At 44.5% G+C, this 12989-nt stretch overlaps 1 protein-coding gene across 1 annotated transcript in view; it reads right to left on the reverse strand.

Annotated features, from left to right (window-relative positions):
- GDPD1 (glycerophosphodiester phosphodiesterase domain containing 1) overlaps positions 1-6913 on the reverse strand; it is a 40523-nt gene extending 33610 nt beyond the window's left edge. The window contains exon 1 of the mRNA XM_037070169.1: positions 6645-6913. Within this exon, the coding sequence (XP_036926064.1) occupies positions 6645-6786 (142 nt within the window). The 5' untranslated portion in view covers positions 6787-6913. The remainder of the gene's footprint in view (positions 1-6644) is intronic.
- Positions 6914-12989: the final 6076 nt, after the last annotated feature.

A 12989-nucleotide genomic window follows, 5' to 3' on the forward strand; every position in this document is an offset into this window, starting at 1 on the left:
AATTATTAAATGTGGAAGAGAATGAGTATCACACATTTTGCACGCTGCCCTAATGCACTTTGTTTGTAATTCCTCAGCTGTCTCCTCCTGCTCCCTCCTCACCAGTTCACATTTCCCCTCTTTGAGAAAACCTATGAAGATTCCCAACTCACTTTATTTACAGCTTCACTATTTACTTCCTAAGCTTTCATTCTATATTAACTTTTCCTGCCTAATACAGTGCTTCATAACTGTTTTGTGATTAGTTAATTTCTTATAGGATAGGAAAAATAAAGGGACCGTTCTCTTTTGTAGCTTTAATTAGATTAAAAGGCAGGAAACATCTGTTCAGTTTCCTTTTGAGCTCCCAAATGTTTTATATACCAATACACATTCAGTAAACATTGCAGACTTGTTTTAGTTAAGCTCCAAGTACCACTATCATTTACATCTTTGTGTATATTATATATGCGTGTGTGTGTGTGATGTTTATAAACCAATGACAAATATGACAAATGTGCATTGGCCACAAAAGAACCTTCAAAATTAAATAATTTCTGATATTGGCAAAGACAGTTTAGTGAAATAACACATATCTTAATGTTTGAATAGCCCTGGCTGGTGTAGCTCTGTGGATTGAGCACTGGCCTGTGAACCAAAGGTGTAGCAGGTTTGATTCCCAGTCAGGACACATGCCTGGGTTGTGGGCCAGGTCCCCAGTAGAGGGCACACAAGAGGCAACTACACATTGATGTTTCTCTCCTTCTCTTTCCCCTTCCTTCCCCTCTCTAAAAATAAATAAATAAAATCCTTTTTAAAAAGGTTTGAATATATGATCCTATCTCAACTCAAAATGGAGTTATTTAGTAAATCACACAATGAAGTAGGTCCCTTCTTCATTTCTAAATTCATTCGTTCACTCAACATTTACAGTGTGCCTTGGCAACAGTACATATAATTTATGTAAGGGCATAAAGAGTTTGTAAGGACTACAGTTAGTACACACAAAAGAGCATTTCTTAATAAGGGTACCATCTTTCAAGGAGAAAAGAACTTGTGAAATTTGTATTTGCATATATAAGAAGATTAAACACATCAATAGCATAGAAGTACAAGGTGATCTTCAAACCGTACACGGATACACACGCAGCATTCACCAACCAGCCACCACATGCATGCTCTTTTCAATGATAAATTATTTTTGATAGTATTTTGTATTGATTTCAATAATGATATTAAATTTTTCTAAATTTGTATACAGTTTAAGAGATACATGGGTCTATGTATATATACATATACATATGTATCTCCATTGCTGAAAATAAGTACATTTGAGTTCGTTTTATTAAGTAGTAAAGTACTATTAAATATGTGATAAATGACTCCAGTGCTAACTTATCAGTAGGAATGAGTGAGCCAGCTGGAAAAGTTTGCAGTGACAAGTGAGGAAGAGTTCCCCAAAAGTAGCAATGAGGGAACAAAAGCTGAAGAGAAAGCATCGATATCCTGACGCAGAACAAGTTTCGAGCTGCAACTGCAGAATGCTATTTTCAGTGGCACTTTGAGACTCAGATTGATGCATCAATTTTCTCCTTGAACAACCAAGTAAAGTTTAGGACTCAAGGCAGCCAGTATCCAAGTGCAATCTTTACCCTCAAACTTATCACCTGCTGCCCTGGCTGGTGTGGGTTACGTTGGTTGGAGCATCATCCCACACACCAAAAAGCTGTGGATTCCATTCCCAGTCAGGGCCCATACCTAGGCTGTGGGTTCCAGCCCTGGTCAGGCACACACAGAAGGCAACCTATCCACGTTTCTCTCTCTCTCCCTCCCTCTCTCAAATCAATAAATATATCTTAGGGAGAGTATTTTAAAAAGAAAAAAAACTTATCACCTGCCAAATTAATCTGTGGTAGAATGCCCAGACTGTGACCGGACTCTGGCTTGATTGCGAGGGTGCAAGGAGAGATAAGGAGAGAAGGTTAAGATTTGATCACTTAGTGATTTTCAATTCTTTGACCACAAAACCCTAAAAAATAGACCTCTTTTTAAAAAGCCTGTTGCTTGGCCCTGACTGGTGTGGCTCACTTGGTTGGGGGTCATGTGGCAAAGCAAAGGGTCACCGGCTTGACTACCAGTGAGGGCACATCCCTGGGTCTCAGGTGTGGTCCCAGGGTTGGGGGCACTCAAGAGGCAAATGACCCATGTTTCTCTCCCCCACTCTCCCTCCCCTCCTCTCTCTAAGAATAAACAAAATCTTTTAAAAATATAAAAATTAAAAGCCTTTTGCTTAATTTGGCCCATAGAGACAGGTTAGAGAGTATTAAACTAAGTTTTTTCTTTGCTATCCTATCTCTACCTGTAATAAATGTACACACAGTGTAACTCCAAATGCTAGACAATAAGTATTTAAAGGATAGACTTCAAATTGTTAACAGAGATTATATCCAATGAAGTTTAGGAACTATTTTTTATTTTCTCATTCCCATGTTTTCTATATTTTCTACAATGGACATGAGTTACTTATGCAATTGGGGAAATATTAATAAAATTCATAATTTCATAGAGAAATTAAGAAAATGGCCTTTGAGAGTACTGCTTGTTCCCTGTCTAATCTGAAGGGTGTATCTCTGGTCCTATTGGTGTTTCATCAATACACTGTAGTTATAAAATGTGTGCTTGGTCAAATAAATTTAAGAAACACATGGAAGACATCTACCATCCAGTAGATACTTAGCAGATAATAAACTATTTTTTTCATTATATGTTAGTATCTGAACTAGAAGCTAGAGACAAAAGAATTAATGCAATCTAAAACCTGGCCTTGGGACTTCCGCCAAGATGGAGGCATAGGTGGAAACACTGTGCCTTCTCCCACAACCAAGTTTGAACACAACAAAGGTTTGGAGAACTAGGACACACCCAAAGACCAGAAAACGGAATTATACGGAAGTCCGACAACTACGAACCATTCAATGGGGACGGTAAGAGAGGCAGAGCCAGCAGCAGATCTGGGTGGGGCAGGACAGACCTAGGAGCACAGGCAGCCCGGAACTAGTCGGGGTGCGGGGCAGACTGACTGCGGTCGCACATTTATGCACAGTGAGACGGACCACGCAGGCCCCAGGGGGCGAACCCAGTGGTGGAGGGCTGACGACGGTGGCACACTCGCGTGCAGTGGAACGAAACGCGTGGGCCTGGTGACGGTGGTGGCTGCGGCGCCGGGGCCGCAGAGGCAGGCGCCAGACGGGAAGCCATTGCTCCTCTTTGACCCCGCCCCCACATACAACGTCACAACCCAGCAACTTAGTTGCCCTGTTCTAGTGAACACTTTAGGGCTCTGATCCTGCTACGGAACAGGCACGAACANGAGGGGTGATTTGTTTGGCTTTCTCCCTTCTTAGTGTACTCAGCCTGTCTCACAAGCACTCTTCCAAGATCCAGACCAGAGCCTCTCCCCAGCACTCCACCAAGGGAATTCAGGTCCTTTTTTAGAGCTCTTTTTCCCCAGGAGTCACCGCAGGGGGCTGGGGTGCAGGCGCGTGCACCCTGCCAGGCTTCCCTGGTCCCGTATGCTTGGGTGGGAACCTTTCCCAGTGCTACAGGGGAAGGCAAGGGTGACTCTCAATTCTCCCAAGCCAGTGACCACAGACTCCACCGGTGATCAAGGCCCCCGCGTTTGCCTCCTCATGCCCATTCCTCTCTCTGACACTTCAAGCAAATAGGTCTCTCCCGGTATTTTTCAAATTGCACCGGGCGGGGTAGGGAGTGAGCTGATGACTGCTCTCTCACAAGGATCTTGCTGCCAGCCCTCAGCTTCCAGAGTCAGTGGCAGACCAGGCCCGGGCCCCTGGCGTCCCGCCTGGCAGAGGTGGCAGCTGTGGCATGCGGCCTTAGCGCTGGTCCCTTGGACCTTATTGGCCTGCAGCTGTCTGTCTCCTCACTTTCTGGTCTTTCAGTGTCCGCTACAATTTCTGGACTCCTATTTTCCAATATGCTGGGGCACCATTGGCTATTTGCTGTGCTCCTGCGCAGATAGGCCAGGTTTTTCTCCCAAGCATGAGGGGAAGCCATGTGAACGCACGACGCTCTTCCGATCTTAAGTGCGTTCACATGAGAATCTAAAGAAGTTGAGACACGTGGTTATAAACTAAGGGGGGGAGAATGGTGGGGGAGGGAGTGTGAGGGTGGAGGGGAATGAAGGGGGGGAATAGAACAACTGTAATGGTATAATCAATAAAATATATTTAAAAAATAATAAAATAAATAAAATAAAATAAAACCTGGCCTTGAGGAATTCACAGTCTAGTAGTATAGAAGCAGATGTATTAATATACCCTAATGCAAAATAAGTATTTTCCACGTTCAAGGACAATCAATGTTGAAAAAGGCAAAAGAGTTTGCCCAAACCACGAAAACGTAAGTATAGGGTGATCTCAAGCTTCTCAATCAACTCAACTTTCTATTGCAAAATGCAAATGTGGGTGCCCTGTATCCATGCTTATATTTTCAATTTTTGAAGTGCTTTCCACACCCAATCCTCCTAACAACCCAGAGAGAAGCAAGGCAGACGCTCTCCATCTAGATTAGGAAAACTCAAGCTGATTCCCAAGGCTAACTAGTGGTAGGCCCAGTATCGGACAGACATAATGGAAAACACTACACATTAATAGTTTTAGGTTACAGCAACACAGGTGTGTATATACTTTAAACATATAAAGCCACCAATGTTTCAACCTCAGAGTAGTCATACAGCCGGTTCATGTGAAAACTACATATTTGTGGTTAGGGACATTAGAGTATTAGCCCAGATGTTAGTGATACTCACAGACTAGTGACTGCCGTTACCAGTGTCCAAGAAAAAAAATTTTAAAAAAAAGCAAGCAAGGAGGTAACGCCTTCCTAGTTTATTATTTTCCAGAAACTTAGTATCTTGAGCTGCTTTTTAAAAAATAAATATCTCCTCTATTACCCTGGACTCAACTGTATTAGTGGATGTACAAACTCCACAAAAGCATATTAAGCATTAACACACTGAAACTTATTACAGTGCTTTACGGACCATCACACAAGTGGAGTAAAACAGATTTAGAGTCTGCAGATATTTAACAAGGTTATTTCTTCAAAACAAAAGTTGGATCATCCACAATGACAGGTTAGACAGCTTCTTAGAGGATCTAGTTTTGTTTTGGTTTGGGCTCTTAGTAAGCACTTTGCTTTTCTCAAGTCAGCAAACACAACTGCGGTGTGTACTGCTTGTCTCCAGGACAGGACTATCGCCATTGAAAACTGCTTCTGCAGCAACAGCTTCAACACTAAAAGTTGGTTTGGGGCTTTAATGCTTGAAGGCACATTAGCAGTCCTATGTTCACCTTATAGTTTAACAGTATCTGAAATACAGATAAACCAAATCAGAAATAACATGGCATCTAGCAAGTGACCCCTTAAAACCTTTGATGCTTTTCATGAGTGGGAGACAAGGAAAACCACTTAAGTCACTTTTTAGTACTATGTGTAACTGATAAAATTATACAGAAAGATGCTAACATATTTCTGTAACATTTAAAAAGAAGTTATGGTACTAAATCAAGTTTTAGACCATAAATTTAGAAATTTACCATTTCAAGTACAACAGGAGGCTGCAAAGTCCAAGCAATTTTAACCCAGTTTAACATGCACCTCTTAAAGAAAAGTTAACACTGATTGAAATAAATAACCCATGAAATTTTCACGTTGGAATGAAACAGACAATAATGAAGACGCAAAGATTTGGCTTGCTATCTGGGAAATCAGAGGGTGCACTATCTCGTCTCCTTTCGGCAAGACAGCTCTCCCAAAGAAACTTCTTTGTTTCCCTCACACAATACTGTCCTCTCACAAACGCAATCATCTTCTTGTCTTTTGGGAATCCACACCCCATTGCTAGGGTGGGGCTTTAAAAAAAAACACACGACAAAACAGGTACGACGTTTGCAGACTTGGGAACCTGGACGTTCCAGTTTCTGTCCCATCCAGGCCAAGCTCTAATTGTAACCTTAGAAAGTGTGTCCATCCCAGGGACTCGGTTTTCCTCCCCTATTAATTATCTTGCTCCGAATGTGGCGTGGGGGAGGGGGGGTACTGGCCACCAGGGACTGCAGACACCCGGGCTACAGCGCGCTCCAGATTCACGCAGTTCCTGGGTCCTGAACCGCTGTGGCCCAGGATCTGCCCCCAACCGGGCTCAAACACCGGCTCAAACACCGGCTCAAACACGGGCTCATGCGGCGCAGTCCGATCCCGGTTCCTCCGACCGGATATGCGACCCCCGCCCCACGTCTCCCTCCGCGTTCCTCACCTTGCGCCTCGCTGCCCAATCATTCTTCCGAGAAACTGTCCATCTTCCCTTCACTCTCACCCCGGTCCTTCCACCTCCTGAGAATCCCAGACACCGCTGCACTCAAGAGACCCTCACCTTGGCTTTGTCTCAGGACCCCTTTCCTCCCCACAGGAGACCTCCCCTTCACATCACCTTCACCTCCGGAGAAGCCCCCTATTCACACATGCCCATTCTCCCTCAAATTCTCACGTTATTTCCGCCCGCCAGCCTTTTGCGGAGCTCCGGGGGGGGGGGCGGGGGGGATCCTCCCGCAACTCCGCCATCGGGTTCTTAGGACCCCTCTCACCTCCGCGGTGAGAGATGTGTTTACTGAGGAATCGCTGCTTCTTTCTCTGGTGCAGCAAGGTCGGGTATTTGAGCAACAAGAATGAGGTCACCAAGTACCCTCCCAGGGTGGAGAGAAGGTAAAAAGCCGCAGTGGACGACATCTCAGTCACGGTGTAGAAAATCTTCCCCCTCTGGGGCCTCTGATCTCCACTGCTGCGGTCGCAACGACGGCGCTGGCCGCTCCGAGTCAGCTCGCCCCCAGCCGGTGCCAGCGGCGCGGCGCGGCGCACTTGTCCGCGCCGGCCTACTGCGCAGGCGCAGCTAGACTCTAGCGGCCGAGCAACAAAGGGGCTTCCGCACGCAGGCGCGCTCCGGCAGAGGATCCTGCAGAGGACCCGTAATGAACCTTTGTCACCTATTTTCGCGGTCAGATCTGCTGCGCTTCGAAGACGTCCCGACCGGAGGCGAAGCTTGGACACCTGCCAGTGCCTTCCACTCGGGCAAAATAGAATGTTCAAGAACTGCTTTCAGGAAGGCCTGGCATAATTAGAAAATCCACATCAAAAATGAAAGATGCCACAGTGCATCTTAGCCCTTGCTCTGGGAAATGCAAAGAACTGTTACTGATGGAGGAGTTAAAGCTTGCTAAAACAAGCTTGCTAAAATGTATGGGATAATAAACCCATCCATTTGTCTAGCCAAGAGAGAATTTTCCCTATCATAACACATAACCATAAGAGGTACTAACTTTTGGTCAAATATTTGACCTATCGGTCAAATATTTGAGGGACCGGCTTCTCTCTCATTTCATTGTGAAAATGCAATCCCTGTGCTTGGTACACGATAGGTAGTCAAGAACTATTTGTTGACTTACAAGTCTATTTAAAATAAGGGGACATTGAAAACACTGTAGGTTATCACTTAAAAGTCTTAAGAAGACCAGAAACTAAATTCAAGACGGCCCAGTTTGTTCCCCTCTCACCCCACACATTCCTAACTACTCTAAGAGCCATAGTTTAAATGCAAAAGAACCCTGAACCCAGGGAGAATATTTGGCAAGAACAAGTCTCCCACAGAAGTAAAATGAAGAATGATATTTAAAATACTGTGGTTCTTGTCTCTGACCTGAAGCAAATTACTCTCTTGTTTCTTTATCTGTAAAATGAGGAATTTTTTTACTAAATAAGAACCTCACCCAGGCTGATGTCGCTCAGTGGATTGGGCAGGGAGCGTGGGGGGCGCTGTGAACCAAAGGGTCACAGTTAGATTCCCAGTTGGGGCACATGCTGGGGTTGCAGGTTAGGTCCCCAGTAGGGGGGACTCTTGAGAGGCAACCACGCAGTGATGTTTCTCTCCCTCTCTTTCTCCCTGACTTCCTCTCTCTCTAAAAATAAATAAATAAAAGCTTAAAAAACCCCTCTTACATTCTATTAATGATCTTAGTTCCCCCAAATTCTTGCTTTCTTTAAGAGTAAATAAAGGAAGATTCTTGAAAACAGGGGCATTCATTAGATTTTTTTAAAAAGCTGAAAAAGATCTTGGCATCGGTTTATTATCAGTAGTAGCCTTTGTAGAATAAAAAATAAGTATAAAAATTGTAAATACAACTGTAGGGGTGCAGAACAAGTCATCCCAAGATGTGCTACTCTGGCATGCAGATTATTTGAATATGAAAACAATAAAGAACCTACAGAGGGTCTGCAGGGAGATATCACTTTAGATTACTGTAGTTTAATCCAAACTAGATGCGCTAGACAGAGAGTGTTAAATCCATAGGCCCACCCTGTTCTGTGTGGTTCAGTGGATTGAGTGTTGATCTGTAGACCAAAAGGTTGCTGGTTCGATTCCTGAGCAGGGCACATGCCTGGGTTGCAGTCAGGTCCCCAGTAGGGGGCGTGTGGGAGGCAGCTGATCAATGTTTCTCTCCCTCTCTTTATCCCTCCTTTCCCCCCTCTCTAAAAATAAATAAGTAAAATATTTTTCAAAACAACAACGGAAAAACAACACAGGCCCCAAATGGCATCATTCACGCTAAAAGCCCATGACAACAAACCTAGATTTAGTGCCTCATCAAACTGCAGTTTCACCCTCTACCAAAACCATAATCTTAATCATCTAGTATGTAATTTTCTGGTCAAGCACCAGTAAAGTACCTGTTACACGGGCCACCACTGAAACACGTGGTAATCTGTATGATGAAAACCTTTCCCTTTTCTTCCCCCAAAGAAAAGGTGGCCCAGCCCCACTCCTTGATACCCTTCGTCTCTCTCAGCATCAGTTCCTCGAAGGTTGGACCGAGAAAAGGAGACCCGGGAAGGAGGCCCTGCTCCCCCTAGCGGCCGTCAGCGGCCTTATTCGATTCCTGGCACGTGGGCGATGCGACTCACGTGACCACGTTGGAGGAACAGCTGTCAGTATCCGCAGCCACCAAGGGAGAGGAAAAAAACGAGATGGTGACTGAAGGCGATCGGGAGTGAGGCCCTAACAATGCAGATGGGCCGTCTCCCTCCGCCTCCTTCTGCCGGCAGGGCCCCCAGGCCTCCCCCGCCCCCGCGCCCACCACCAACTTCACCTTCCGCTCCCAGAAGGGCAGGTGCCTAGCAGCCCTGGGTTCTCCCTGTCCCGGCCCCGCCGCCACAGCCCACGACCGGACCCACCGAGGGGGCCTCTGCTCTGACACACGGGCAGCAGCTGGGCAGGTGGGCCGCTGCCCAGGCCGAGGGGGCGCCCAAGACACCGCTGAGCTCGCGTAGGGACGACAGCAGTAGCTGCTGCCCCTCCCAGCACCAGCGCCCCTTAAAAAAGAATGAAAGATTTAGACAGGTTGTGGCTGTCAACCTAAGAAACATTCAAAACCTGTAGAGAATTTTTGTGAGTTTATTTGAGCCAAACAGACAATGCCAGGAAACAAAACCTCAATGAGTTGAGAAAATGCTCTGAACAATCGCAGTTTTGCACCTTATTTTATATATCACAACCAAAAGAGGAGGTGTAAGTGGGCTACCTGAAACCCACTGGTGATAGATTGTGGAGGTGAGAGGAAGCAAAGCTGGGAAACCTCTGGGATTGCATAAAAAGTAAAAGGTAGCCACCTTTTTCAGAGGCGGGTACAGGATTGTTAACAGTGTTACCAGGATAATAGTAACAATGAGGGGATTTTGGTCTCTCCTGGGGCAGTGTCTGTGCTTTGAGGGCTCTGGAAAAAGGAAATTTGACATTCCAAAGGTATGTTATCATGGATGCAAAAAGACAGCAGACAGGCTCAGTTAAGGTGAAGACTGACCTGTGTTACAGAAAAATACCAGCCTAGGAGAGGACTACCCACCATCAAAGGGTTTTTGTTAGAAAGTTTTGATTCCCGCCCATCCTCTGTGATTACTTTAGGTCCCAGAATTCGTAAGGCTGCCATGCAGGCCTCCCTGAGTATGTCGGGTTTCGCCTGTGGCCCCTTTTCTTCCACGTGGCACACAGGTGCACACACACCAGGCTTCTCTAGGCGCTCTGAGCCCTGTGGTTTCAGGTTTCAGAGTTGTGTTAAGGAAATGGACCAGTTTGGGTTAGCGGGGGAACCTTATCTGGTCTTGTGTTTGTTTTTATTCTCCAGTGCTTATGAGCTCGTGCCACAGTTGCTGGTGAATGGCTGATTCTATAAAACCAAAGCAGATATGGTAATCCATCCCATTTGAAGTCATTTTGGTAAAATCCAAAATAAAAGCCATCCTGGCCAGGTGGCTCAGTTGGTTGGAGCATCCTCCCATACACCAAAAGGTTGCAGGTTCAATCCCCTGTCAGGGCAAATAACCTGGGTTTGGGTTCTATCTCCAGTGGGGGTGGAGGCAACCAATCTATGTTTCTCTCTCTCTGTCTCAAATCAATAAAAACATATCCTTGGATGAGGAATTTTAAAATACCTTTCTTTAAATAAATAAAAGTAAGAAATCATAGAAATGTGTCTTCCTCATTTGATCCCTTCGCTTTGCCTGAGAAGCGCAGTTCCCCGTCTCCTGCAGCAGGATGCACCGTTGATCCTGCAACTGTAATCGCTGGAGATGAACTTCTGGAGCCACTTCTGAGTCACACAGCAAACAAATAGGAAGATTTATTAGAAAATGATTTTTTACCTCATTTCCTCAAAGTCCTTTCTGGATCTGTAATGAATTTCTCCATACTATGGAGAAAAAAATGGACTGCTCTCCAATTTTCTCACAGCAAGTTTCTCTAGTCTCGTGCTGAGATGCATTTTGTTTTCAACTATGCAATTGCTGCTTTGTATTAAATACATACTCTCATCTTACCAAACTGTGAAAAGAGCATAAATTGTAGCAATAACCTACAAGATTTCTTTATATGTTTGTTAATCTGGATTAACTAAATTAGACTCCAGTTTTAAGAGCATTTAGAAAGTAAAGTTTATGAGGAAATAGGATCTTTAAAAAGTAAGGTGTGTCACTTTTTCAAGAGACTAAGGGAGTAGAAGTGGTTAAATTTAAATTTCTTTAAAAAAAAATGCTTAACTACGTACTGGAGGAGTATGAGTATCAAACCAGGGGTAATCCCATTTAGGTTGTCCTGACAGCAAATGAAAAGGTAACTTCTTTTGGCTGACAGCTGGAACATCTGCTGTGTTGGGGGAGCGGGGAGAGCCGGCTGGAGAATGAAGGGGATGGGCTGTGTCGAGTATTTGTGCCTTGTATGTAGGGGGGGGCCTATGCCACTTTACATTTCTTGCCAACTTAATTTTAGCACGTCTTTTATAGTTACAGTTTTCACTTTAAGAAATCACGTGTGGTCCCTTTAAGAAATAACTGGTGTGGCTCAGTTAGCTGGGCATCATCCTGTACAGTGAAAGGTTGCCAGTTTGATTCCCAGTCAGGGCACATGGCTGGGGGTCGTGGGCCCAGCCCATGTTCGGGGCATGTGCAAGAGGCAACTGATCGGTGTTTCTCTCTCACAGTGACGTTTCTCTCATTCTTTCTCCCTCCCTTTTCCTCTCTTTAAAAATAAATAAATAAAATCTAAAGAATAAGAAAGGAAGGAATAAATCACATATGGCCCTGGCCAGTGTGGCTCAGTTGGTTAGAGCGTTGTTCCATACACCAAAAGGTTGAGCGTTTGAGTGGATTGAGCACCAGCCTGGGAACCAAAGGGGTCACGAGCTCGATTCCCACTCAGAGCACATGTCTGGGTTGTGGGCCAGGTCCCCAGTAGGGAGCGCATGAGAGGCAACCACACATTGATATTTCTCTCCCTTTTTCTCCCTTCTCCTCTCTAAAAACAAATAAATAAAATCTTTTTAAAAATACTTGTATATTTATGTCCTTACATGACATTTTTTCTTGATGACAGTCTCCTTTGTGTACATTTGTCCTGCTACTTGTTCGTGCCCATCAAAAACTGGTTGGATAAATGTTAGCAGGAGAGAACTTGTAACAGATGAAGTTTTGATCATTCTTCAGTGGGCGCCCAAACTCCTAGTTTTTGATTTGGGAATCTAAAAATTGGTCTAATTAGATTTGATAGGCAATTTGACCAGTGAATGTGTTTGGTAGCAGAGTTGGTGTGTTTTGAGCAGTTGATATTTCATACTGTTATTGCCAGGCATTTTCCTTTCTTCACTGGATGTGGTGTTATCTTGTTGGATGTTTTACTTTTGAAACACATTATTTCCCAAGGTTACGGTAAAAGGGATAACACACTTTTAGAATATGTCCACTTGCCTAGAATGATTAGTAGTGCATTGGCAGTGAGTTGTTTGGGCTAAACACTAGCCTCATTTTTTCCCCCTGTACTTCTAGACAAGAAAGGCTGGGAAGATGTGTATGTGTGTTTGTGTGCTTTGGAAGTTAAAACATTCTAGGGCTGGTTTAAAATATTCCAGAAGCAAGCCCTGACTGATGTAGCTCAGTGGATTGAGCGCGGGCCTGCGAACCAGAGTATCGCGGTTCGATTTCCAGTCAGGGCACATGCCTGGGTTGCAGGCCAGTTCCCGGCAGGGGACTCAGGAGAGGCAACCATACATTGATACTTCTCTCCCTCTCTCCTTCCCTTCCCCTCTAAAGATAAATAAATAAAGTCTTTAAAAAAAACCCAATCTTCTATTCTTCTATTGAGTAGTCTGTAATATAGCTGTTGATGGTGCAGACATTGGTTGATGTTACTAGCTTCATTTTCTACAATTACAGATTTCAAAAGGCTTATTCACTGGAGATTAAGTGTCTTTCCTTTAAGGAGAAAAATGTAAATGGCCACGTAAGGTGCTCCATGACGTGCTACTGTAGGGTTGACGATGTGTTAATACAAAATCAAAACCAACTAGTTTTGCTTTAGCTAGAGGTATTTGGCTGCATAAGGCTTTATTTTTATT

This window comes from Sturnira hondurensis, unplaced genomic scaffold (assembly GCF_014824575.4).
Source record: "Sturnira hondurensis isolate 20B ecotype Veracruz unplaced genomic scaffold, ASM1482457v3 Scaffold0018728, whole genome shotgun sequence".
Taxonomy (NCBI): Eukaryota; Metazoa; Chordata; class Mammalia; order Chiroptera; family Phyllostomidae; genus Sturnira; species Sturnira hondurensis.